Source organism: Fundulus heteroclitus, chromosome 10, assembly GCF_011125445.2.
Source record: "Fundulus heteroclitus isolate FHET01 chromosome 10, MU-UCD_Fhet_4.1, whole genome shotgun sequence".
NCBI lineage: Eukaryota > Metazoa > Chordata > Actinopteri > Cyprinodontiformes > Fundulidae > Fundulus > Fundulus heteroclitus.
Window position 1 is genome coordinate 27,706,445 of NC_046370.1, and position 27,091 is coordinate 27,733,535.

The 27,091-nt window shown below is 41.4% G+C and overlaps 3 protein-coding genes across 4 annotated transcripts; 2 read left to right on the forward strand and 1 right to left on the reverse strand.

Moving 5' to 3' along the window:
• Window positions 1-2,769: 2,769 nt before the first annotated feature.
• On the reverse strand, window positions 2,770-14,193 carry LOC105935602 (cytochrome b-c1 complex subunit 2, mitochondrial). 2 transcript variants are annotated; one of them, XM_012876108.3, is made up of 14 exons: window positions 14,084-14,193; window positions 10,960-11,028; window positions 10,458-10,607; window positions 8,281-8,345; window positions 8,143-8,199; window positions 7,911-8,035; window positions 7,518-7,615; window positions 7,371-7,428; window positions 5,687-5,782; window positions 5,381-5,580; window positions 5,214-5,294; window positions 5,048-5,124; window positions 4,655-4,808; window positions 2,770-3,073 (listed from the first exon to the last, which is right to left on the reverse strand). In XM_012876108.3, exons 1-14 carry the CDS (start codon window positions 14,114-14,116, stop codon window positions 2,990-2,992), a joined length of 1,347 nt encoding a protein of 448 aa, XP_012731562.2. In that variant the 5' UTR covers window positions 14,117-14,193; the 3' UTR covers window positions 2,770-2,989. The 2 variants fall into 2 exon arrangements, with proteins under 2 accessions (XP_012731562.2, XP_012731560.2); XM_012876106.3 differs by lacking the exon at window positions 10,960-11,028 and adding an exon at window positions 10,823-10,924 and having other exon boundaries at window positions 14,084-14,185.
• Window positions 14,194-15,592: 1,399 nt separating this feature from the next.
• snu13b (SNU13 homolog, small nuclear ribonucleoprotein b (U4/U6.U5)) lies at window positions 15,593-18,758 on the forward strand. The gene is made up of 3 exons (XM_012876113.3): window positions 15,593-15,814; window positions 15,967-16,087; window positions 18,331-18,758. Exons 1-3 carry the CDS (start codon window positions 15,812-15,814, stop codon window positions 18,591-18,593), a joined length of 387 nt encoding a protein of 128 aa, XP_012731567.1. The 5' UTR covers window positions 15,593-15,811; the 3' UTR covers window positions 18,594-18,758.
• A 1,359-nt stretch (window positions 18,759-20,117) lies between these two features.
• Window positions 20,118-26,097, forward strand: crym (crystallin, mu). Its single transcript, XM_012876109.3, has 8 exons — window positions 20,118-20,369; window positions 20,467-20,617; window positions 21,660-21,722; window positions 21,824-21,925; window positions 22,793-22,976; window positions 25,388-25,509; window positions 25,612-25,696; window positions 25,807-26,097. Exons 1-8 carry the CDS (start codon window positions 20,203-20,205, stop codon window positions 25,878-25,880), a joined length of 948 nt encoding a protein of 315 aa, XP_012731563.1. The 5' UTR covers window positions 20,118-20,202; the 3' UTR covers window positions 25,881-26,097.
• Window positions 26,098-27,091: the final 994 nt, after the last annotated feature.

Sequence of the window (27,091 nt, forward strand, 5' to 3'; positions counted from 1 at the left end):
TGCTTCCCATTTTCTTCTGTTTTACTCTTTTAAAGCACTCAACTCAGACGGTTGTTTTCACTGTACAGTGCTTTGGACAGCTTTTAGTTTTCCGTGAATCACTGGGTTACAACCATAAAGCTGTTTGGATCTATCCATGGTACTGCATGATTGCAAAGTGGTTTTCAAATAATATTAAATAAAAATCAAAAACCTGGAGCCTGCATTTGTACCTAGCTCCCTTAAGTTAGTATTTTATAGAACCTCCTTTGGCTGCAGTTTTTCAATTTTCAAGAAAATTTTGAAGTCTTGCAAAAGATTCTGAGTTGAATTTAGGCCCGGACTTTGGCTGAAAGATGAACTTCTGTCCCTGTCAAGTCTCGTGTAGCCTCCAACAGGATCGAGCTGTATTTATTTTCATCTATCTGACCACATTCCCTGTGAAAGAAGTTTCCCCACAAAGCTACAGAGCACTATTTGCCAAAGCCAGTCTCCATAGAGTTGCTTCCCCCAGACTCTCAATCTGATGAACACTGAATGGTCCCATGCATATGTGCTCCAATGTGGTCCTCTTTTGTCAAATTGCGTATGTTCCTATTGATCTGTCTTCACTGAGCACAAACTGGAACTGAAGTCACATTCCTTCTCTATGAAGCAACTTGCCAATTAATCTGATTCCAATTCAGACCACTTATCACCATGGCGACAGTGTGTTCAGGGTGACGAAAAGGAGCTTCTCTTGGTTTTCTTCCTGCCATTGCTTTGTTGTTGTGAGTTTTCCATAAAGGTCAGGTTTGGGAAGTGGATTACTAACAGCTGTTACAGTTACTGACAACCTTTCCCAATTGATCTCTGCAGCTCCTCCAGAGTTACCATGAGCTTTTAATAACGCTCTCTTTGCCTGGCCTGTTGGTGGACAGCCCTGTCTTGGTGGGTCAGCAAATGGGCCATCTTCCTCCCATTTTTTTCATGTGGGGGGGTTGGGCGGATTAAACAGAACTCTCTGAGATATTCAAACCTTGGGATAAGGTTTAAGAACCCAACTTTTATTTAAACATTTCCATAAGGTTCTCTCTGACCCGTCTGCTGTGCTCCTTGGTCTTCATGACGCTGGTTGTTCTGTAATGTTCTCCAACTGAAGGCTTCACAGAACAGCTGGATTTAAACCAAGTTTAAATTAAACACAGGGGGACTCTACTCTCCAATTGGGCGACTTTTGAAAGCAATTAGTTGCCCTGGACTCCATTTGAAGCTATTTGTTGCTGTCAGTTGAGGTTAAATAATATTCTTTGTCTTCATCTCTTCACCATAATCAGCATTTGCTCAGTCTCCAGGCAAGTGGACGGATCAGCTGGACTGCTTCTAGATTACCTTGGAGGATTTTTTATTTTTTTTTAGTCAGGCAGGCACGCCTTCCTCAAATTCAACAAGTTCACTCTCACATCGATGCTCCAAACTCACCAGAGTAGAAGCCGACTGGGAACATAAGAGCAACTACGTAGATCAGGACCACTGTTCTGCAGATTTTCCTGCAGGGGAACTCATCATGCCAACCCACTGGATGTCCTGCTCCTCCTTAAACACGTCCCTTCACCTTCATCTCCCTCTAAATCCCAAACTTTACTGCTTATAGACATTTTGTGCCTAGAGCAGGGGTTCCAAAAGTAGGGGTTGTGAGATGATTTAATACTGATATGCTACAAAGATTCTGTATTTATTTATTGGGGAAACTGGTACCAAAGTATGAATTTATAAGATGTTCAACATTCCTCATTTTAATTGAGGAATTTTAATTCCTCAGGAGGAAGGCTGCACTTTTTTGTAAGAGGTCTTCGCTTCTGCTGTTTAGTTGATTGCATCGTGTCAAAAAGTGGAGCAGAGACACAGCTAGGCTGTTTCTAACACACAAAGCTTTTTAACTAAATGTTTCTCCATAACATTTCTTTCTAGTCAGACTATAGTGGTCTGCAGAAAACCTTTTTAATACCAAGGATCAGACGTTCTGTTTGACATAACTTACTACTGTTCTCACTCATTACATCTTAAACCCGGTGATAGTGGGTTGCAGCGACATATGCAGCCCGTGGGACAAGGTGAGGGCATACATGGAAATAGGCTGACAGGATTTTAGCAACATTTTTGTTCGTTTTTATAAGGAACAGCCACTTCAACAGTCTGTCAACCTGTAATTCTAACAAAAATCTTCTCAGATTATTTGACATTAAGTTCCATCAACTCCAAGCACTGCTAGGAAGAGTAATACTATCCCTAGAAGGAAGCATGGTGGTGGCGCTATCATGCAAAGGGTCTTTAACTTCAATTACACAATATGTTTTATTTACAGCCTATTTGCCGAAATAAGTTATTCGTGTAAGGCCTGGTGTCACCTGAACACATCCTGATTCACCAGAGAACAGCCTGCCTGCCAGACTCACCTGATTTTCTACAAGAGACGAAACATCTGGAAGACTTCCTTCTTCTCGCGTAGAATACTGGCTTTACAAGAGCTCTAAAGCACCACACCCGAAGGATCAATCCTCGTTTCCCTCACATTTGGGTTTTGGATTCTACATCCTACTAATCAATGGTACATTGTAGCTAATCTATAATCCAAACTCTGAACCTTTTAAAAAAAAAAAGTAATGGAAAGAATACCTGCTAATAACAGCCTTATCCACACTTTGTGGTCAAAGCCTTAGTTTCATAGGCCTTGGCTTCTTTCCTCGACTCTAACACAGGCCCCTCCAGAGGCTAAAAGCTAGCCTCCAGGACAGAGAGCACTCCAAACACTTAAGGTAGATAGATTTTATTCCTTATTTTACATCTGCTATACAGTTGCCAAGAGGACAGATGAAATACCGACGTTATGCTGTTACAACACAGATAAAGATTCAGTGGTGTCATTATTATGTTCTTAGGTTTGTATTTTTGGAAAAAAAGACTGTTATGGCCTTTGTTTCTACTAGAATGTGGAGGAACACGTGTTGTCAATCAAAGGGCCCAGGAGGTTTTAAATTTCATCCACAAAGGGAGTTTTTATGAGGTTGCCGGAGGATACCATCGTCTTCTTGCCGGTCACAAATTTCTTGGCAGCCTGTAAGAGACGGGGAAGAAAAACGTGAACAAAAACGATCAACTTTTAAGACTAGGCTTAAAACTTTTCTTTTTGACAAAAATTATAACTAGTGGCTCATGTTACTCTGAGCTACCTTTATAGTTTTACTGCTATAGGCTTAGGCTACTGGAGGACATCAGGATCTAATTTTCTCACTCTATTGAGTTCTACTGTTCTTCAATTATGCATTATGTGTTGTCATTTCTGCTTTAACTTTCTGTTCTCTCTCTTTTCTCTTCATAGTAGGTACACCTGGTCTGGCGTTCTGTTAACTGTGACATCATCCAGAGTAGACGGCTCACCCGCTACTACCATCTAATGTAGAACAGATTACTGGATCAATGTGTGCTTCTGTGCTTTTTTGTCTCTCTTGTTGTGTCTCTGTTCTGTCTTCTGTAACCCCCAGTCGGTCGAGGCAGATGACCGTTCATACTGAGCTCGGTTCTGCCGGAGGTTTTCCTTCCGGTTAATGGGGAGTTTCTCTTCCCACTGTCGCTTCATGCTTGCTCAGTATGAGGGATTGCAGCAAAGCCATGTACAATGCAGACGACTCTTCCTGTGGCTCTACGGTTCCCCAGGAGTGAATGCTGCTTGTTGGGACTTTGATGCAATCAACTGGTTTCCTTATATAGGAAATCTTTGACCAATCTGTATAATATGATTGAACTTCACTTTGTAAAGTGCCTTGAGATGACATGTTTCATGATTTGGCGCTATATAAATAAAATTGAATTGAATTGAAATGTAGCTGAGGCCAAATGTTTTGAGGACACAAAAACAACAAACTGTTTTCCACACTGGTTACTGCTCCAGTTCTAATGTCGGCATTTTTCAGAGTTTAGATGCTATGAAAAGTGATCAGATGAACTGAAATTCATTCAAAAGTTAATGAAAATCTACTTGTAATTTGTACAATTCTGTCCAAATTGAGCTGCCAGCATCATCTCAAACCTCTTGTGGTTAGCTGAGGGCAGGTGTTGAAGCGGACAGGGCAGCTGGTTTCACCTGGCCTTCCTGACTGATTAAGAGCAGAATGGCTGCTTTAAAGGGGGATGGAGGTTGAAACCATTCTTCTTTTGCTGACCGTGGTGAACTCCAAGAAAACACGTGCTTTCATCGCACTGCATCAACAGGAGCTCACAGGATAAGTTTTGCTGCTAGAAAGTGGAGGAGACCCCCCCCCCCCCCCCCCCCCCCCCCTTCAGGGTGCTTGGGACGTCTAAGGATCCAGGAGCAACCTGGTGGTCAACATGGCTACCCAGTTGGCTCGGGTATCAAAACTGTTAAAATTCTGGATTCATGGTGATGAAACTCTCTAGATCTCAATCCTTTTGGTAGCCTATTAAAAGTTTTTATAATCTTAAAGTAATTCTTGTTTATTATTGAGCTCCAGGACACCACAGCAACATCTGCCAAAGAGACCTAACAACACTGGAGCAGCAAATATCCAAAACTTTGGGTCCGTATCTTTCAGCACTAGTTGAAGTGAAAGGCTGCACATTTCAGTTCACCCATTGTAACCCGACCCTAACTGAGCGCCCATGGAAGCAAATATCTTACATTTGCAACATCAGTCAGGGAGACGTTGTCGATGTTTTTGGAGATTTCTTCTGGAGAGTGGTAGGATCCGTCAGCCAGAGCCTGAGAGCCCATGGCCTCCAGCAGACCCTCTGAGGTCTCCAGAGACATCAGGTAGTGACCCTTTAGTTGAGCCCTAAAGGAGAAAATCAGAAAAGCCATAAGTTATTTGAAGCCATTTTATTTCCAGAGTGATTACTGAGGGAGATGAAAAGTTGATCTCTTCTTCCGTATATCAATGAGATGATGTGGATTTTGTGATTTTTAGAGGTGGGAATTACGTTTAAATACACAAACTGATGGTCACAGGTTTAATAAATAGCAGAAGCTAATAAGCGGTTAGTTCTCAGCAAGCTGTCCATCCGTGTCTCTTACTTGGCCCGGGTCAGGTCCGCGGCTGTGACTCCCCCATCAGCGACAGCCTTTACCTGGGCGAGGGCGGCCTTGATCACCTGGGACGACAACAGAGAACAGGGATCATCTCTGAAACAGCCGATCACTGACATCCTTCTGTTGGCCAATTCGATCAGAGAACACTCACATCACCAGCTGCTGCCGTCTGGGAGATGGTGTAGACCCCAAACAGACCAGAGTCAGAGTAGCTTGCATTGAAAGCGCTCACCTGTTAATAATTCAGAGCTTTAATAGCTGCACATAAAGACCTTCACCCAGCTGAAGTCATGCTGAAATGTGCCTCTGAAGACCCACATCGAAGGGCTCGGCGGTTGCCTTGGCGACCCCCTGGACCAATTTGCTGGAGACACTGGAGCCCCTCTTGACGTGTGGACCAGCTCCCAGTAGATGCTGCAGCACGCTGAAGGCCAGCGCCTCCCCGGTACCGGCTGCTGCCGCCTGGCTCACCACGGCGGAATGGACCAGACTGCTGATGCTCTGCAGACGGGCCTCTCCTGCAGACCACAATCAGATGGTTCCATCGGTTCTGTACCATAAAGCCTTAAAAACCAAAATTGCGTCTAACTGGACTATCTTCTCCCTGTCGTCAGTTTGGCTCACCTCCGCGGTACTGGGCCTTTCCCCCTGTGGTTCCGGCTCCGCTGCGGATGTTGAGGAACTGCTCCCCCACCTGCTTCAGCACAGAGTGCTCAACGCCTGGTGGACCAGAGGCAGCCAGTCACAACTGCTGCTGTGAAGATTATGGGTAAAAACCTAGACCTACTGTGAAGCCCCCAGCACGGGTTGTTGCCCCACCCCCCGGTACAGATGTATAACTATCCTATAGAAAAATGATTCTGTAGCATAAGCACAAATTATATCTGCTTTAAACTAAATCATTGCTACCTGGATTATTGGTGTCACTATTTTGCACAACTCCCCTTTAAAGATCAAGGAGCACCTTGTCTTCTCCTCTAACGTGTATCAAGGTTGGAGCAGACAGAGACAGAGAGAGTGACCTTTGACCGTTACTCAGCAGAGCCTATTAAACCATCCAGTCCTGGGTCTGCACTCATGCTGCTCTCTTTGGGTTTTCTATAGTATTGAGCTTTGGGACTGAGATGGAGATTAAATAATGTAGATTTTGGATCTGGTGAATTTAATTTCTGTGTTGATTTATCCTGATGAAAGCTCTGATGTGAACGCCTATCCAGTTCGGTGGAGTTCATCAGAGGGATTTCAAATGTCCCAGTGTTTCAGGCTCTTTAACAGCTCCCAGGGTCAGCGCACGAATAAAAAGAGAGTGAAACTCCGTGTTCTGGCATTTTACAGATCTTTGGCTGCACAGTAACCTGACCAGCCGGACTGATAATGTGTAGCACCCTCTGCTCTGCACAGCTCTTGCTTTCATCACCGCTGTATGTTCTGCCTTAAACCATATTGCTGCAACGTGATTGGTCGGCCTTTTTTTTTGGGTCTGTCTCCAACAGTTGAGGTGTGAGCAGGATAAGATGGATTCTCGTGTGTTAGTGAACGCACAAATAGCGTGAGAATTCAGCTTGTAGGCACGGCTAGCTGCAGAGGTCATTGCACATTCAGGTGTGGGGACGCTGCCAGGACTGGTGGGGCAGGGATTTTAACAGCTTCCCAGAGACAGACTTCTTTCTGAATTTTAGGATGTTGAGGGCAACTTTTAATAATACATGTCAGCGACTCTCCTCTTGATTCCTAAGGCAGGATCCTTATTGCAATCTGTTGTCACGCCTTGCAACGGGGGCAGTTTACAACATGCTGCCCATGTTGGAATGCGATACAATGGATTTGCAACAAGGGAAAAGCTCCTCAGCATCGCACATTTAAAAAGATCAGATCAGTTGGATTTAGGACCATATATGGAAGTGGCTCCATTGTGATATGAAACATCAGATCTGGGCCAGGCTGGACATTCTCCTGCAGCATTTCTTTGGTGGAGAGTAGAATTTATGATTCCATCAATTACTAGAAATAGGTCCAGGTCTTGAGGAAACAGAGCAACCAGCAACCATGACACTTCCACAACCATGTTTGACTGTCAGCATGATGGACTTCTTCTCATATGTTGTTAGTTTTGGGTCAGATGTAACACGATACACAGCTTACAAAAAGCTCCACTTTTGTCTCGTCAGTCCACAGAATATTTTCCCAGAAGTCTCTGGGATCATGAAGATGTGTTCCGGCGAATGCCAGACGGGCCTTTTTGTTGCATTAGCCTGCAGTGAGAATGGAGCCTAACACCATCATGTTCAATTACGGCGATCCTCCTTACCAAGTCCTACAAGAGCCGTTCTTGCACTTGTGAAGTTGTTCTGGACAAACTGATGAAGCTGAGGAAACAGAAAACCCGTGTCAGGAAAAAAAACACCTTTAATAGACCTTTCTGAGCAGACATTAAGAATGGAGCTGACTGACTCACGTGTTCGGACTGGATGTTGTCGACCATATGATCGGGGCAGTACAGGGAGTTACACAGAGCATTCTTGTACGCCGCTGCATGGAGACCTTCAACCACACCTGAACAAGGACAAATAGGCTTTAACAGAACAGAAGCAGTGCTGCCCAAGTTTTTGCCTCTTTTCAGGCATCAGTTGTCACTATTTGCCTCTGTTGTTGGAATGTCTGCAAAAACCTGAGGACTGAAAAGAATACAGACATTTCATGACCTATTCTAACATACAGCTGCAAGACAATAATGCCACCTCTATACGGTACGTGTGAAAATACTACAGGCTGGTTCATCATTCATGAATTTATGGGGGATTCTTCTCATCGGTTTGGTTTGACTCAAATGAAATGAAAAATCGCCCACCTATCTGGGGGTTGTGAGCAGCCTGTGCTTTGTCCAACTTCACCCTGGGCGTGAGGTCAGAAACCTCCCATGGACGGAACTCAGGAGCCGTTGTCACATTTATCAGAAACTCCATCACTGTATCGCTGCAGGCAGCGAGGATGGAGGCAGAACCACAAACAGAGAGGATGTCAGAAGAGCAGACAATACGCGCTCCTTTAATTGGAAGCAAAGGGACGGTGGAAAAACCTACATGTCGTCTCTCAAGCAGTCGACCGTGTACACCATATTCTCTCGGGACGAAGTCACGCTGCACAGAAACATTCAGATGCAGAGATTAAGAGCGCTGAATGACTGCGGTTAGCTTTTTATTTCCGGTGAGGGCGCTGACCTCAGGCTGCCTCCCACCGCCTCAACACCGCGGCAGATCTTGAACGCCGACGCTCCTTTGGTTGTCTACAAAGTGGAAAGGTACTGACTTAATATAACATCAGATAAATAAATACATTCTATTTATTTATAGCACCATTCAAAAACAGAACTTAGAAAGTTATTTAAAAGACAAGATCAATTGTCTTTAGATTGTTAAAACTTACAGCATTTTATGAAACAAATTAAATACAATTCGATACTTAAATAAACAGTGATAAACACACAGGTAACACAGATATTCTCATTTTCTGAGACATTGAATTCTGGGGTTTCATTCTGTCAGCCATAAAGGCATACAATATTTTACTCTATGTGTTTTAAATCTATAGTTAGGCCCAGAAATATTTGGATAGTGACACACTGCAAAAACTGAACTTAAAATAAGTAAAATGTTCTTAAAATTTGGGTATTTGTCCTTGATTTGAGCAGGTAAATAAGATTATTTGCCAATGGAATAAGATTTTTGCACTTAAAATAGGAACAACTCATCTTCATCATCTTATTTCAAGTGCAGGATGTCTAATTATCTTATTTTAGGGGTAAAAATACTCATTCCATTGGCAAATTATCTTATTTACCAGCTCAAATCAAGGACAAATACACTAACTTTAAGAACATTTTACTTATTTTCGATCCGTTTTTGCAGTGCACAGGTTTTATTTTAGCTGTTTATAAAAACATATTCAGGATACAATTATAAAATCAGCATGGGCTTAAAATGCAGACTCTCAGCTGTAATTTGAGAGTATTCACATCCAACTTGGAGCGAGGGTTTAGGAATTACAGCTCTATAATACGTAGCTGCCTCTTTTTCAATGGACCAAAAGTAAATGGACAACTGACTCAGAAGACTGCAAAATAAATACCATAGCATGGGCTCTTCCCTCATTAACCTGTCATCAATTAAGCAGTTAAAAGGTCTGGAGTTGATTCCAGGTGTGGCGTTTGCATTTGGGAGCTGTTTCTGTGAACACTACATGTGGTCAAAGTAGCTCTCAATGCAGGTGAAACAGAAAAAAGGAAGAACTCCATCAGAGAGATAGCAGAAATGTTAGGAGAGGCCAAATCAAACGATTGGTACATTCTGAGAAAATAGAGAGCACTGGTGAACTTGGGAACTCAAAGAGGCCTGGACGTCCATGGAGGATAACAGTGGTGGATGATGGCAGAATCCTTTCCAGGGTGAAGAAAAACCCTTCACAACATCCACTCAAGTGAAGAACACTCTCCAGGAAGTAAGTGTATCAGTATCTAAGTCTACCATAAAAAGACTTTATAAGAGGAAATACAAAGGATTCACCTCAAAGTGCAAACCATTAATCAGCCTCAAAAACAGAAAGGCCAGAATTGACTTTGTCAAAAAACACCAGAAGAAGCCGGCCCAGTTCTGGAAGAGACTAAAATCAACCTGTACCAGAATGATGGGAAGAAGAAAGTTTGGAGAAGAACTGGAACAGCTCATGATCCAAAGCACACCACGTCTTCTGTAAAACATGGTGGAGGCAGTGTGATGGCATGGGCATCCATGGCTTCCAATGTCACTGGATCATTTGTTTATTGATGTGACAAAAGACAGAAGCAGCCGGATGAATTCTGAAGTGTTAAGGGATGTACTTTCTGCTCAGATTCAGCCAAATACAGCAACGTTTATTGGACAGCGCTTCAAGCATTTGGTGATGCTCATGAATTCCAGACTTCAGGCAGTCATTGCCTGCAAAGGGTTCTCATCAAAATATTGAAAAGTAACATTTTACTTAGGGTTATGTTTATTAGTCCAATTACTTTTGAGCCACTGAAATGAGGAGTGCTTGTTTAAAAATAGCTACAATTGCTACATGTTTAATCTTTTTTTTCTACCCCTTTAATTAAACCTTAAAGTCTGAACTTCAATTCCATTGTAGTTGTTTCATTTCAAATCCAGCATGGTAGCACGCAGAGCCCACATCATGAAGATTGTGTCACTGTGGGGTGGGCGAATATCAATATCATTTTCTGTATTGAATAGTTTCGATAATTATCACAATAAGGTTTTAAATTTAATGTCTAGGTTTTAAGGTGTTCCAATACAAGCATATTCAAAGTAAGTAATAAAACATTAGTAACAACAAATAGGATGGCTATTCTGTCATTTCCTACCAGGTTGGAGGCCAGCCGGAGGAGGTGGGTGACACCTTGGTTGTCAGGGGTCTCATAGCGACAACCGGCCTTGACGAAGACACCGATTTTAGAGGCCGGGGAGTAATTCTCCAGAGAGGCGATGACCAGTCCACTGGGCAGCTTGGTTACCTGAGCGGGGGGGCACAGGCAGCATTCCTCTTTACCATCAGCACAAAATACAGACAATCTGCAGTGCGTGTCAGTAAGCCTCAGCTTCACCCATGATCTTAATGTTTAGTTAAGACAATTTACCAAGGTCAAACAAAAGCATGAAACTATAAGACGAGTCCGTCGCCAGACTCAGGAAGCCAAAGCGCAGCCTGCCGAGACACATCCCAACATACATGAACATCCTGGTAGGAGTGGGCAGCCCCCGGAGAGAGCTTCAGACCAACCAGAGGCTCGGTAAGGGACTGGCCTTTTCTGGCCGCCGCATAGAACCGTCTCTGTGGAGAGAAAAAACACGTCAACCACCACTGACCTGCACATCCTGTGGCTGAAACCCAGTCACTTCCACCTTATGGGCAGCCTGGGCTGCGTAAAGCCTTGTCTGGAAAAACAGAGCACATGGGAAGGCAGGACATTACAGCTAATGTGTTACTGGCTCTGTGGCGCAACAATGGACCTCTTCTAGGAGTCGGACTGTGGAAATGTCCTCAATACTTCCATCACGTATATAGAGCTGGATCAGGACAGGAGGCGACCGTAATGGTCAGATTCCTACATTGACCAGCAGGTCGGAGAGTAGAAAAATGCTCTTTAGTGTGGAGGTTAATGTGGAAAGACCTTTTCAGTAACTGCTGTTCACTAAACCTTTAAGAAGTTATTTAAATGGAAACTGTTTACAACGGGGGCGGGTCGACTGTTGCTCCAGGCAATGAGGCGTCGGTTATTCATCTTCTTTGGCGCTTTGTGCTTGCGTGGTTTTGATCAATTTGTACCTGATTTTTTTGGGTATGACAAGGGGCCGTCTGCCACACGGTGTCCATTTTCAACCACCTTTTAGGACATTTGTCAAACTGACTATGGGGTGCATTTACCCAGTCACTGTGCGCTGGTTTATTATTTTCAGCTTCCAACCTCTGGCTGTCATGGAAAATAGGGGATTTCAAAATGCTGGCAGCCTTCAGGGAACCTCAGAGTTCTTGTAAAGATCTTCTACCAGGTTCTGCTGACCACAACACCAGCGAGAACAGCTGAGTCCAGATGGCAAACAAATAGATATTTCACATGCAAAAGAACATAAGAACCTACATCTAAGCAAAACATGCGGAGTAGGGCTGGGCGATAAATTGATTGAATCAATTAATTAAAATTTAGAATTTATTACGGTTTAATTCTTGGAAAATTTGGATTTTATTTTGCCAATGCACTCATTGGGCTTCCATGAAGAGAATAACATACGATGCTGAATATATGTTTAGGAGTATATGTTACCAAAATATTGTAAAGAGGAAATGTTTACCATAATACGAGGCACTTTAGTTTAGCCATTTACTCATTTTTAAAAGTTAGTTTGAAATTACACTAGTGAAGTGAAGCCTGTTCTTAGCTCATTGTGTAAATCCACTGACTGCAAACATTTAGTTATTTTTTTCATTGTTTATGATGGCAGGACTGCCATCTTGCTTTACAAGCATGATTCACAGCTTGTATTTAGTTGCACTTTGAATTCAGGTCAACTCCCAGATGAAATGCTTGATATAAAAGCAAGTTTTTTTTTAAATAATTTATTTAATTTAAACAAAAAGGAGGGGGAAAAAATCGATTATTCACATTTGGCATAATGAAATCATAGATTTTATTTATAAGCCATATCGCCCAGCCCTAATCTGGAGGCTTTAGTTTTAGTAATGCTAGCAGTAATAACTAGGCTTACTGCTAAAACGAGAGCCTTAAGCCAGCCAGATGTCAATTCTGTAAATATTCCCCTTAAAAATAACAATAAAACCATATTTTAAAGTCACCACTGTGTGCAAAGTAACCCCCACTTCCAAAGTTGCTTATAGCAGAATGCCTGGAGAGAGAATTTTGAATGTTGTTCTTATAACTTTATATAGTTTATAAAGACAACAGAGGTCTTTATGACAGAAAATAAGGATCGACAGGTTGAACTTTTACAAAAAACAGACTTTGGCCAACATCTACAAAATTCTGGATGGTGAATCTCAACTAAAAGAAAACATTAAATATGAACATTTCTCTAAGACTAAAAAAAAAAAAACTAATATATACAGCTGGTTACCAGTATAGTCTACATCATAAGCAAAGGGTACAGCATGTTTTCAGAGCTGCAGAGAACTGAAAGAATTCTTGAGTTTTAACTGCAAGTACAGAGATTTACCAGCTAAATGACAGCTGTCACAGTCACTGGGGGAGCTGAAAACACCGGGTCTAAACACATCCCCATGTGTCTCACTGAGATGTATCTGTCTGACACCACAGAGCCACTGGTGTTGCCCCGTAATACTGATGGGGAAAAACTTTCACAGGAATAACACTGAGAATAATTCTCCCTGATCTGACCCTGATGTAACAAACCAGTCTTTTTATGGGGTTTATTTACTACTTCTTTTCAGCTAAATGTAGACTTGTTTACTATGGAACATTCCTTCATGCACAATAAAGTTTAATTGAACTTTTACCCAAGTTTTTTCCAGGGAAATTTAGTCAATATTAACAGTTTTTGGCAGGAGGTATAGCCTTAAATAAACTTCCAAATTCTATTGGATTCTGTTTATCACTGTGCATTGTTGTGTTTTGTCACTGCTTGCAGCTATAGTGTACGTCATTGCGCCTTTATACACAGTGACACACTCCCCATCTCTGTATGCTCTTTCCCTGGCTAGCTTTTATCTACAAATCTATTCTTGGACTTCCACCTACATATTTATCTCTACTTATGTGCAAAAATCTTAATCGATATAGCCTGTGTTCTCAGGACTTCATCCTGATGCAGATCCCGAGAGTCAGAACTGAACTTGGGGAAAAGGCTTTGCCCCATCCACCTGGAATGATGCACAAAAGGACTTGAAATCAAGAACTTTTTTCTTTCTCTGGCGAAATTCAAATATTTTACATATGACAGAGTACAAGGCATGATTAGATTTCGTGACTGCACTTTGTAAACTGATAATGTTAGTGTGTGATGTTTTCAAATGTGTATTTAACATGCCCTCTTGGCTAGGTCACTGTTGGAAAAGAGTTTCTAAATTTAATCTCAATTAGTTTTGTTACCTGGTTAAATAAAGGAATCTAAATCCTTTACAGAGAATCCAAGCATGAAATGTTAGAAGCGTCAAAGCGATCCACCTTTTTTGTCTAAACATGCTAGCTGTCCCTTCGCTTAAAAGCATAAACCCCTTTAAGCTATCGAAAAGCCAAGTAAACTTACAGCAGTTTAATGGAAGCTAAAATGTGTGTGTTTATGATGTAGCATTCACTAAGCTAGCAACTACATCGGATGCTCTTCCTCACAGCCAGCCTCCCCAGCCGGAGCCCTGCGCGTATTTTTATCTCATTCAACAGTAAAACGAAAAGGCTCGAGTGAGCGCACAAGTTCCCCTAATTCTGAAAGATACAAGCGAGCTGAAATGAGCCCTCACCGACAGCTGACTGATTCCCCGGATCCCCTTCATCTCTCTCCTTCAGCCAGGACGAAGAGCCAATATGGCCGCCTTCAAAGTGCCCTACCCAGAATGAACCGCGCGTTCTTCGCTCGCGAGCAGAGACACCACGGACAAGCGCGCGCCCCCTCGTGTCAACACATGATTATTTTGCCCATGTATGTATGTATGTATGTATGTATGTATGTATGTATGTATCTATCTATCTATCTATCTATCTATCTATCTATCTATCTATCTATCTATCTATCTATCTATCTATCTATCCAATGTAATTTTGTTGTAATGCTGATAGGATTGTGACAATGCAACTCATCATATCTTACATGATAAAAACCTTTTTTTATTTTTTTATTTTAAAAAGAAAGTCATTTTTTTAAAAAGTGGGTTAGTGTTAGATTGTTTAACTTTCATGGGAGCTAAAAAAAAAAAAGAGGCTAAAAAGCCGCAAAAAACTATAAAACAAATGTATAGTTTCATCTCTAGCTGAAAATTAGAGGCACACAATACATGGAATCACAATTATGTGCACACTATCACAGTCACAAAGAACTGTGTGGATGAAAGTTTGGTGGGCAGCCATATTTCAGGTGCTATCAATACAAGTTCTGCTTGCTAATAATATATCTGGCTATTTCCCTGCTTCTTTGCCAACGTCACATTTTGCTGATTTTAGTTAAAATTCAGAGAGAGAAGTTGAGAGATGAGGGAAAAGAAAGAGATGAGTGCTAAAAATATGGGTTAGTCCAAGATAAAATTACAATTTCCATTGAAAAAAACACAATACTACACATCAGTCACTTTATGGTTAGGATTAAAATGGAATAAAGCTATACACTTCAAATAGTTAATCATCAATCAGTCAATAAGCAGAACTACTGCATATAATCACAACCTTAACTTACAACATGAAAAGTAAATCTGACATAGCAGTAACTAGAGAAGTATGATACATCATCATTAGAGTGTGTTTTAAAGTGCACATTTGATAAAAACAGGAGAGCAGAATGCTGGAGGACACCAAGCCTTTGGAGTGAATTCTTCAATAATGCTAAATAAATTAAATCACCGTAATATGGAATGCGCAGGATTGCTATTTGAACAAGTATTAGTTTAACAGGGGAAGGGAAAAAGGAGCATCTATTGATAGATAGATAGATAGATAGATAGATAGATAGATAGATAGATAGATAGATAGATAGATAGATAGATAGATAGATAGATAGATAGATAGATAGATAGATAGATAGATAGATAGATAGATAGATAGATAGATAGATATTGTCTGTTGTCTTGACTGGTTTTGAGGACATAAGATTTGCACAGCTTGCTGTTGAGTGAAATATACAAACTCGGATTACTCATGTAAAATATAAGTAAAATATATGTAAAATATACTTTTTATATTATCCCCCTTCCCCCCCAAACAGGTCTTAGCCCCGCCCTTTCATGACGACAGAACAAACACAATTTCCTGTCTTTCGGATGACGACTTTGTGCGCATGTGCAGCGTTACAGGAATACACGTGTGGTGAACGTTTAGTCTGACTGCATGCAGCAGAGCTCTCAGAGTTTGTGGTGTTGTTAAATATTAGGAAAAGCCACGTATCCTGCGCCTGTTAGCTGCTCTCTTAGAGTCAGGAGATAAACAAGGAGTCCTCCGTGAAGCATTTCGCCGAGAGGGCCGGAATACATAAGCAACCTGCCATGGTGAGTGCTGTGTTCGGCTAACAAGCTAGCATACCAGCTAACTTAGCAAGCACGAGGAGCAGCAGGGAGCGCTCATTCTAAGATCAATTGAATGTTTTTATTTTGGCTCGATGTGTGTCGTATTTGGACAATAATGTTTTTGTTTCATTCAGGCTGAACCACAAGTGAACCCGAAGGCCTACCCGCTGGCCGACGCTACTCTGACCAAGACCATCCTGGACCTGGTGCAGCAAGCTTCCAACTACAAGCAGCTGAGGAAGGGGGCCAATGAAGGTGACAGAAATGCGCAACAAGGATTAGGAAAATGTTGATTGGTGCTTAAAATGTGATCGGTCAGACCTCTCAATCGAAATTGAAAGTGTACAACATTCCCTATCAAGAAACTACATTTATAATCTGACGTCTACGCAAACACACGTTTTTGCCGGTTTTAAGTTTCTTTAAATTCTGCTCGGTGTACGAATCCTTTGTTTGATAAGGGAATACTCATTTGGATGAATTATGACCTGTCTTAATGTTTAAACGTGTCAAAGACGGTTTAATTTACTTGTCTTCTAACAACGAGTTTAAAGAGAGGTGTCATAAATTCAAAACTGGGCTTGAAAGGTTCTGCTATTGTAGAATAATAAGGATTGTAGTTTTTGAGCTGGACCAGTTCTGCAAAAATAGCATCCTATTCATCTGTTGATTTTATATAGCACTTAAAAACACAACCAAGGCAACGAAAGTGCTTAACACTTTGCTGAACTTTCACAAATCAAATAAAAGTTGTTTCTCCCTGTTTTAGCGAAGCTGCAATCGGGAGCCTCTGGGTTAGTCTTAATTGGACGCTTACACTCTGGGTGTCGGTTTACAGGTTTAAAATGTAATGACATCCTGAAATGCTGTGCAAAATACTGTCGTAAACAAAGCTGCAAAAGGCTGCTTATATCAAAATCATGTCCTACGTAAAAATTTACTTTTCAATGATACAAACCGCTATGTAAAAAGCCATGAAACAGATGTAGGATTTTCAGATCAAGCATTCGGAGTTGATACGGGCCTGGATTGTCGTTTAAATATGTGAACAATCACCCAAAAATGGTATTGGTAAGAAGACTTTTTTTTTTTAATTTTAGAAACTTTAGTGAAACCTGCATCAACTACTCTACTACCTTCACTGTTTTTTTCAGCAGTAAGACCACAATAAAAACGTGTAAATGTATAATACTGTCATTACACAGGTTTCACCCCATTGATATCTCTTCTTTCTATATTTATAATGTTCATGTTTGTTGCAACTTTCATTTAGATCAGCATTTTATTTTTGCTTGCATTATTTGTTTTAATTTGCTCTAAATTATCCAGATCAGGGGTGTCCAAACTTATTTGCCAGGTGGACCAAAATATTAAAAGTCAAAAGAAAAACTAACATCATTTTAAATAAAAAAAAAATAATTACCCCAAATTGTATACAGCAAGGAATGCATAAATAGTTGCTGATCACTTTTAAGGCAAACATGCCTTATTAAAAGATGCTCATCCAGTTTACAGATTGTTTTGCTACCTGCATGACTATCTTCATGGAGAAAGAAAATCAAAAATGTGTCTATTTTCAGCATTAAGAACTAGATTTGGGTCAGCCTTTGTTTGAAAACGCTTGCTGTGCATAGCCAATCTTAATAAACGAGTTAAAAGCAGATTATTGTGAACCAATATTGTATAGATGGGGTCCTACTCACTATGAATTTAAAGAGAATGCAAAAGGCGACTTAATTAAAAGTTGAATACTTTGAGTTGTACCTAACATTTTCAATTGCAAGAAGATTTTAACTTGTCTGTAATAATTTTTTTTTAAATAAAAAGGATCCATTTACATCACCAAATGATTTTTGAATTGCTGTTTGGGGTCACACAGAATCATTCCAGGGGTTGCAAATAGCCTTGGACCCTGACACCCCTGACCTAGATGTTCATCTTTTACACTGTGTGCTGCTGTGACAGTTAATTTTCATCAATCAATAGTCAACCCTAATTTAGATTAATTCTATTTCATCGAAGTAGTTAAAGGAGGGAAGAATTAACGGCTGTAGTATGTAAGGGAAAAAAAGCTACATCTTTAAAATGTTTAGTGGGATTTGTTTTTGCATTTCTTAAACTAGTATTGAATTGTTTAAAGTTAGGCTGCGGGTTCAGATTTTTATCGTCTCGCTGTTCTTATAGATAGATAAATATGGCATAAAACGTACACAAAATTCCTATTACTGTTGCCATTTCTGTTGCTCCATGGGATAGTCTGTGGTTCTTAATTCTTGGTTTATCTTAAGTTTATTTAGTTTGTCATAAATATATTCAACTTAACTTTTTATTTCTTACATGCCTTACAATTTTATATCATGCAATACACTTAATATTTTTTAACTTAGTATATAAATTGCGTGTTCTGCACCACAACATATCATACTAAAATACTTGTTCCACAAACCGATTTCTGATTCTGATCTCAACCTGATTGTTTCTTTTTGCTACCTCCTCAGCCACTAAAACCCTGAACAGAGGCATCGCTGAGTTTATCGTCATGGCAGCCGATGCCGAGCCGCTGGAGATCATCCTCCACCTGCCTCTCCTCTGTGAGGACAAGAACGTCCCGTACGTGTTTGTCCGCTCCAAGCAGGCGCTGGGCCGGGCCTGCGGTGTGTCCCGTCCTGTCATCGCTACCTCTGTCACCATAAAGGAGGGCTCCCAGCTAAAGCCTCAGATTCAGTCCGTTCAAATGGCTATTGAGAGACTCCTGGTGTGACTTTTATACACCATTGATAATGATTCCAAAAGGTGGATGGATCCCTCGTTTGAATTTTATGTTGGATGTAAAACATTTTGCATCACAAACTTTGTTTTTTAGGAGTATTGCATGTTTTATTTTGCAGGACCATCACCTGTGCTCTAATAAACTTTTTTTTTTTACGACTTGTGTTCCTTGTTTATCTAAAATGTCAGCAAAACTAAAAGAATGCATTTATGAATCATATAGTGAGTGTATTTTTAATGCAGATTGGAAATTGGAAGAAAGTAAGTTGGCAAAATTTGTTTAGTTTTAGACATTTCTGAATGAAATGTTATTCTGCTTTTACTATATATATTCATATATATATATATATATATATATATATAAAGCCAAATTATGAGTACTTTGAGGTGGTCTGGATTCTAACTACCTCGTTTTCTATAAGAATTCCAGATAGTAATGTGGTCCAACCTCTTGATTGCTCATTTCTGGAGTTTCAACCTCGCACACTTACTCATTACACATGGTGTGTTTTTGGACATTCAACTTTCCCGATTGTATGATGGACCAAAGTCTGACAAAACCTGATTGCACAGTTTGATCTGTTTTTATCTATCTATTATAGATCTATTTCTATGAGCCACCTCTGCATTTTACAGACAGTTCTGTCCTGATTGATTGGAATCTTTGCTTTAGCACCTCATAAAAATCTGATAGTAAAATTCATCCCGTGATTTTTCTGTGTCCCGTTTCAAACAAAATAGTTTAAGTGGTAAGTACGGGATTTTACTCCCTCTATATTTCTAGGTTTCGCGCCATTTCTTTCCTATGTTCGTCAACCAAAAGGAGACGAGTAAGCTGCTGTTTCCCACAGTGCGTTGGTACATTGAACGTAGCATCTTGGAGAAGGGTTTCTCTTCCAGGAAACTGCTTGCTTGCCATAGTTGCCAAATCCGTTCATAAGTGACGTTGGTCTTATTTTTTAGTGTAAAGTCGCTTATTTGAGTGGGCTTGGCTTTTTTCTGACGGTATCCCTTTTCCTTTGAGAGCACCGAATGGCCGACCTGCCCTGAGTAGAAAGCAGATAGTCTTGAGAAGCTCTAACTCACATACTCGCTGTTTCGCTTTCAGTGATATGCCCCCAGTCCCCATCTATTTTTTTTATTATAGATAACAATGTACAAACATGCCAAACAATAATTATATAGAGACAGTATTCGGTATAGCATGAAAGATAATTGTCATACATTTCAAAGCATGACTTTGTTGAATAATTATTGTGTGCGGAGTATTTACGCTCCGGCGTTTACAGGCTTCAGAAAGGACACGCGTTGCTTGACACTCAGCTAAAAAGTAGAGAAAACTCAGTTATTCCAAACAACCCTGTTTGGTAGCAGTGTTGTTTCACGGAGTAATTAGTTGTCATAATTTGCTTCCTAGCTTTCTGGAACAGAGAAGCAAGGGTATGCAGGAATTTACCCCAGAATTTATCTAGATTTCCACTTACGTTGTGAAATGAGGTGGCTTGTTTCTCTCGCAAGATCTGGCAACCCTGGTTGAGCCTCAGGTAGGACTGTGGATTGAACTTTGTTCCCGTCAGACTGTTGGGCTGTCAGAAGAGGCCATGGCCGATCCTCCTGTGATCATCTGGGAACATGAAGTTGGAAGTCTGCTCCGCTACAGGGACCTGATCCCCCGCCTGGAGGACGCGTTGGGCAAGTTTTCCCGGCGGGACAGCGCAGAGGTGATCCAGCCTGTGCGCACGGCGGTGCCGCTGCAGAAACACAGCGGGTAGGCCGACTCTCTGCCCCAGAAAGCAGGACGCGGGGTGATCTGGTTTAATGGACAGTAACAGATCGCTGCTGGCTGAAACTCTTTCTCTCTTCAGCTTCATGGGGCTGATGCCCGCATACATGGAGAACGATGGAGTCCTCTGCACAAAGTTTGCCTGTTTTTACAAGAGGGAGAAAGGCTCCCCTTTGCCCGCTGTTCAAGCTACAGTGGTCCTGTTGGATCCAGAATATGGGAACATCAAGGCAGTGAGTTAACCTGGGACACATCCTAGTGATACCCCTGGAGGTTTTTCCACATTTTGTCACGTGTCAAACACAAACCTTAATGTTTATTAATTGGATTTTACTTGGTGAACCAACACAACGTAGTGTGTAGCTGTAAAGTAGGAGGAAAATGAAAGGCTACATGGTTTTCAATATTTTTTATAATTTTTTTTTACATTGACATACGTCAATACTGCAGGATCAACTTTTATTACTTTAGCCACTAGTATGGGGTATTTCTATGGCGGGTTTGCAGTTTTCAAGTCTTGCCAAAAATACTTTTAAGTCCATTTAAAAGCTCAAGTGTGTTTTAACTGTCCATAGAAGCTCTGGTATGTTTCCAGTAGTTCTGATGGCTGGCAAACCTCCATCCACGTCTCAAGTCCTTTGCAGCCTCTGACTGGTTTTCTTTGTCTTATTTAACTCCATGGGGAATTTAATTGTAATTTATCCATGTTCCCAGCTTCCCTGTCCCTGCTGAAGAAAAGCATTGTCACAGCATGATGCTAACACCACCATGCCTCACGCTGGGGATGGTAGGTTCAGGTCTTCTGCAACACATGGTTTGGGTTGTGGGCCAAAAAGTTGCATTTGGGTCTCATCTGATCAGAGCAGCTTCTTCCACAGGTTCGCTGTGCTCCCTACATGGCTGGTGGCTTTCTTTCCACAATGGCCACCCTTCCATAAAGGGCAGATTTGTGGAATGCACAGCTATTCTCCAGCTCTTCCACATGAGCTTTGGATTTCTGCAGCTCCTCCAGAATTGCTGTGGGACACTTGGATGTTTTTCTGATTGATGCTCTCAGTGCTCAGTCGGCCTGTTTAAGTGGATGGGTATGTTTGTGTAGGTTTGCATCTGAAACCCTACTAAAATCCATTCAAGTTAGTGTAACATGATAAAACGTGAAAAAGATCAGGGGGTATGAATACTTTTATGAGTCTCTATATGACCAGGAATCATGTCGTTAAAAGAAGTTTCGGTTGTGATAGCCGCACTCTCACACTAGTCCTTTCCTACCTGCAGGTTATCCATGGGGAGGTCATCACAGACATGAGGACCGCTGCAGTCTCAGCCATCTCTGCTAAGGTATCTCGGCTGTTTTGACGCAACAAAAGAAATGAAGGCACTCTGTTTTCTGGGCTCTTTCAGTGACGTGGATCTGTTCGGTGTCTCTTTGTGTTGCACAGCTGCTGATGCCTCCTGGAGCAGAGGTTCTGGCCATCCTGGGGACCGGCAAACAGGCTCTGAGTCATTATAACGTCTTCACTGAAATCTTTTCCTTTAAAGAGGTACCTGTACAAAAGCAACCTGTTGACATTTGTGTAATAGAGTAAAATTAAAAAAACTGTAATCATGCAACAGATTTTTACTGATGATGTTCAGAGGAATCGGTTCTCCTCATAGTACGCTGATGGAGATTTAGGGTGTCGATTATGAATACACGAAGAGAGGAGCAGACGAATCTGTTGGCATTCTTTGTAAAAAGCCTTGAAATAGAATAATGTTTTATTGAACGCAGCGACTAAGTCCTATACATTGACGCTACTACTTGCTAATTATTTGTTGGTAGGCTTTGTCTTTACCTGCACTCAAAGTTCACAGTGCCAATCTTCATTTCCACTTATAATCATTGGAATATTTCCGTTACGTCTGCTTGTCTTGCCATTTCCAATTAGAACCAAAAACACAGGTAACTCTAGATTAGACACAGTAGAAAACCGTTTGCACCTTCTCATCAGCAGCACCTGAACAGACATACTCTTGACTTTAAAAACCCTGTATCTGCCTTTAATAGGTACATAAAAAGAAATACAGCCGGCTTGTGCTGATACAGCTAGGGTAACAAAAGACACGGGTCCTTCAGAGGAAGCATAATCTCACACAGATCTTTTTATTTCTATTTTTGTAAAAAAAAAAAAAAAAATGTGTTCATGTGTTCATAAAGATTTGTTCATGTCTTGTCAGTCTTGTGTATAATTTTACAAGGTTGAAGTATATAGAGAGCAGAATCTTTGATACTTTCCTCTTTACACATCTCTCTAAGTCATTCAGGGTCCTGGCTCCTTGCTTATGCTCTTCTTTTCTGCTCACTACTCAAATTTCCTGTTGGATTCAGATCTAGCTACTGAAAGGTGTTTGTCCGTCCTTTACCTCAGGTTCGTGTTTGGAGCAGGACAAAAGAGAGCGTTGAGAGGTTCGTCCGCTCAGTCGGAGGCGCTGCAAGAGGATGCAGCTCGGCGGAGGAGGCTGTGAGGGGAGCGGACGTTATTGTGACAGCGACTGGATCTACTGAGCCGGTGCTGTATGGCCAGTGGGTCAAAACAGGAGCCCATGTTGCAGGTGAGAAGATGTAATTCATGCAGAGGCAACGTCAAAGGTTAAACATCAATGTCGTTTCAAAAATACAATCCAAAAGTGCTGTAAGTATAAAACAAATAAATCATAATTAGCCCCGCTGTTTTTAATCAAAGTAATTTTGGGGGAGTGGTGACCTAGTTAGTTGTCAGAGAGCAGGCCGCTTGCGTCCAGGGGAGGCTGCAATGTTCTGGGTTTGAATCCCACAGACAGTGAAGCAGTCACTTGAAGTTATTTTTAAGGTCAAAACATGTCAGAAAACTACCTGTGGACGGACTTCTATACTTTTCATGGGCTGACAGATGGTTTCCAATGGAAGTTTCATCAGTTGAATTGAATTACGCCTTGGAATGCGTGAAGTGCTTTCAAAAAACAGCTGATCATTTTATACGTGAAACAGACATGGAGAGATACGTCTCATCTGCCGAGCCCAAGTAGGCTTTTAGCGAGAGTGAACGCAGATGGGAGGAGCCGAGGAACGGGCTGACCGAGAGGAGGCATCAATGTGGCAGACACGGGGGTGAACTCCTGGAGATGCGCTAAGATCGATGATGTGGAGCGCTGGAGAGTCCGTGGATGAGATGAAGGAAGCGTCAGTGGAAAGGAAGAGGGAGGCACGACTTGATGAGGGGATCGAAGGACAGACTTTTGATGACGTTCAGCGAGCTGGGTGGAAGCTGGGCAACCTTGGTGACCCTTTGAAAGAGTGCCTGACAAGTTCTTTGGTGCGCTTGCCGGACTACATGGCGGGTGGAAGAGGAGAGGACGAAAAACACGCCAAAACAGCAGGCGAGATGAGCAAGATGGAATGAGAACAAACCAGGGCCAGAAACTATGTCACACCCTCGAAGCTCGGCTGAAGAGCAGGATGATCCATGAGTGGGGCGCCTTATAAGGAAGTCTTGTAGAATGGAAGGATGAGGCGCACAGACGCTTGACGAGGCAACCAGTGGAAGCAGGAAAGTCAGGCCAGGCCAACAATGACCTTAACGGCTCCCTATTACCAAGGGGGTGGACCTGTTACAGTTCAATTTGCATGTCATCTAAGCCATTACAAGGCCTTTGTTGGGCAGTAGTATAAAGCTTGGAACTCCACACTACTCCAGACATTTTGAATTGAGAAAGCTTCCTGGATGGGAAGCGAAACGTCTTCAGACTTCGAAAAAAAAGCAGTTGTTTTGTTTTTGAACTTTTTTGGAATGACCATGACCTGGATGACTGAGAACCTTCACCAGCAGTGAAATCAGGTGCTTTCGTTTAAACGTCTTGATGGTCGCAGAGATGCTTAGAGAAATTGGATTACCGGTGCATCACAGTAGTGATGCTGGTCCGAATCGGAGACAAAATAACAATGTCCTCCTAAAGTTGTTTTCTGTAAAGAACTGGAGTGGAGATGAACCCGGTTTTCAATCAGACACTTAAAGTAATGCTTGACATGGTTTATTTAAGAGACGATGAGGATGGATCAGACAGGTGTACAGAAAAATAGTCCAGAGCTGAGTTCAAAGCGGTAATCCAAGCAAAAAACCAAAAATGTAAACAGGGTGCAGGCAGACTCAAAAAACAGAATAGGATCAGGCAAAACACAGAATGCTGGATGGATCTTACCGCAGGGAAACAGGAGGCATGAGCAATGGTACATGTGTGAAGTTCCGGCAACCAACAGAAAACTGAGGAGGGTTTAAATAGGCAGCAGGACAGGTGAAACCAAGTGGCTCTAATTAACTAGGACAGGTGACAGTGATTAAAGAAGGGGAAGTGACTGAGAGAAACACCAGCTTTAATAAAAACTAATAAAGACCAGATAACTACAACAGTAAACAAGCTAAACATGATTCCAACACAATAAAAACTAGAAACAGAACTAACCCTTAAAGCAGGAAAGCTAACTTAACCAAAATATCAGCAAGAACCAGAACAGAACATTACAGTTTTCTGAATCTTAGGTTTAGTCACAGTTGATCATTTTAACCATTGTGTTGAATTGCAGCTGGACTGGGTTGGTCTTGAATGCTTTTATACTTTTGCTGAGGTTGGGTTTCTGAGCTGCTGCTTTCAGATTGGTTCTCCAGGCTTATTCCTCCTTACTGGACAAGTCACCGTTCACGCTGGAGTCTTTAATATCACAGTTTTCGTATTGTGTTGCCAAAGTTTTTTTGGATTGACACAAAAGTCTAACATTCGATATTGAATACCAGGACTTCTCGTAACATTTAGGCTGCATTCTGAGCACCTTATTTACGGGCTTTTCTTTGGACATGGAAATTGATAGAACTACAGTGGGGTACAATGCTGAAAACAATTTAATAAAATAGATAAAAGAATTCTGATATTTGGCCATTAATAGTTATGCTCAGTGTACACCAACGTGTAGTGTGTTTATTTTTGTGGAGCAGCTGTGGGAGCCTGCAGGCCAGACTGGCGTGAGCTGGACGACGTGTTGATGAAGGGCGCCGTGGTGTACGTGGACAGCAGGGAGGGGGCACTGTCAGAGTCCGGGGATGTCATCCTGTCAGGGGTCAGTCTGTTTAAAATACGTTTCGGCCAGTCGAAAAACAGACATCTCAGATACAGTATTTGTTTACAGCAAAATGTAAGATTGTGTAATTCGGATTTTCAGGCTGAGGTGTTTGCAGAGCTGGGAGACGTGATCAACGGAACAAAATCTGCTCAAAGAGAGAAGACGACTGTCTTCAAGTCTCTGGGTATATTGGATATTATTGATATAATTACACTGGGTAAATAAATAGGTCTCACTTTCTTGTATTTTTTTATGGTTACCCTGACATGTTTTATTGTTTTTCTCTATTAACAGGAATGGGAGTTGAAGATGCAGTGTCTGCTAAGCTGGTGTTTGACCAATGGACAGCTAAAGCCACAAAATCATGAATCCTGTTCTTCACTCCTGACGTGTCCGTTTGAACTTTATAGTCATGCAGGTTGAGGCAAACTAGAGCATGTCAGAGATATTAGTACTAGGGTGTCGGGCCAAAGTGCTGCCTATGATCTCAGTTGTTCTGGAACAGTGTGAATTTGGCCCACCAGAAGATGGACGCCAGCAAGATTTTCACACTGACAAAATAAAATGTTTAAATGGAAAATGTTAGGTACAAGTATTTGTGTCATTATTAATCAAATATGAATACTTTCATACCTTGCATTACATTAATCTAATATTTTATTAGCATTAACAAGAGTCAATCAGCGCAAGGATAAACTTAGTAGCAATATAAGCCAAACACTCTTAGTTTCCTTAATCTTCGTTGGCTCCTCTACAGCAGTGATGATTTGAATTTCTGGGACCTTTTGATAATATTTAAATTAACCAGATTTTACTGCAATTATTTGGGTGGTTACAAAGCGTCGAAGCTATTGACAATTTTTAGAATTGAAACAGGAGAACTAAACAACTCCAGTGGCTCAGAAGCACGGTAAATTAGTTTCACAAACAAGGAGAAACCACAAATGCATCAAAAACTGTCACTCTGCGGCCATGTTTGACCAAGAGACACCAGTAGGTGAACCCAAACAACTACTTTGATGTTTATTCCCAAAAAAGTAGGTGAAATAGACTGTAATTTGGGATAAAAATATATTATTAACTTACCTGTCATCTAATGGCATACACTTAAGTGTCTGCATTGGGTGGCTCTGTTTCCAGGGCTGTGGTTTGGTCTTTGTACCAGACACACCTGCATACTTCTCTGATTCTCAGTGGAACAAGGTAGCTGAGGACCCAATTTTATTAGCACCAAAAAAAAAAAGGCCTAAGAAGAAGTGGCAAAACACCAGAAAACAGTCTGTAAAGCTGTTCCGATGCCCGTCTCCCAGGTCAGCCTACAGCAACATTAAACAGCTGTCCAATCTGGCCTGCTAGTTGCTTTGGGGCAGGAGTGAGTGACTGGTTTTGTCTGGTTCAGTGTTTGGATAGCTACTCGCCTTGGTTTTGTAACCGGATGACACAAAAATATAAAATGCTATTAAAATAGTGACTGATGCCCAGCCCATCCGTGGCATGAGGGGAAACAAATACAAAATACTTTGCGGGCACTACAAACTAAAACAACGAATGTAATAAAGTGTATGCTGCCAAAAAACGT

Bases quoted from the DNA above. Each gene is read 5' to 3' on its own strand.
- snu13b (XM_012876113.3), top strand. The intron at 16,088-18,330 runs GTGACAGAAATG...CTACCTCCTCAG, and splicing joins GAGGAAGGGGGCCAATGAAG to CCACTAAAACCCTGAACAGA.
- crym (XM_012876109.3), top strand. From the start codon at position 20,203: ATGGCCGATCCTCCTGTGATCATCTGGGAACATGAAGTTGGAAGTCTG. The intron at 21,723-21,823 runs GTATCTCGGCTG...TGTGTTGCACAG, and splicing joins TCTCAGCCATCTCTGCTAAG to CTGCTGATGCCTCCTGGAGC. The intron at 25,510-25,611 runs GTCAGTCTGTTT...TCGGATTTTCAG, and splicing joins GGGATGTCATCCTGTCAGGG to GCTGAGGTGTTTGCAGAGCT.
- LOC105935602 (XM_012876106.3), bottom strand. From the start codon at position 14,116: ATGAAGGGGATCCGGGGAATCAGTCAGCTGTCG. The intron at 7,429-7,517 runs GTGAGTCAGTCA...CTGTTTCCTCAG, and splicing joins ACAACATCCAGTCCGAACAC to CTTCATCAGTTTGTCCAGAA. The intron at 5,125-5,213 runs GTGAGTGTTCTC...TTGTCGTCCCAG, and splicing joins AGACGGCAGCAGCTGGTGAT to GTGATCAAGGCCGCCCTCGC.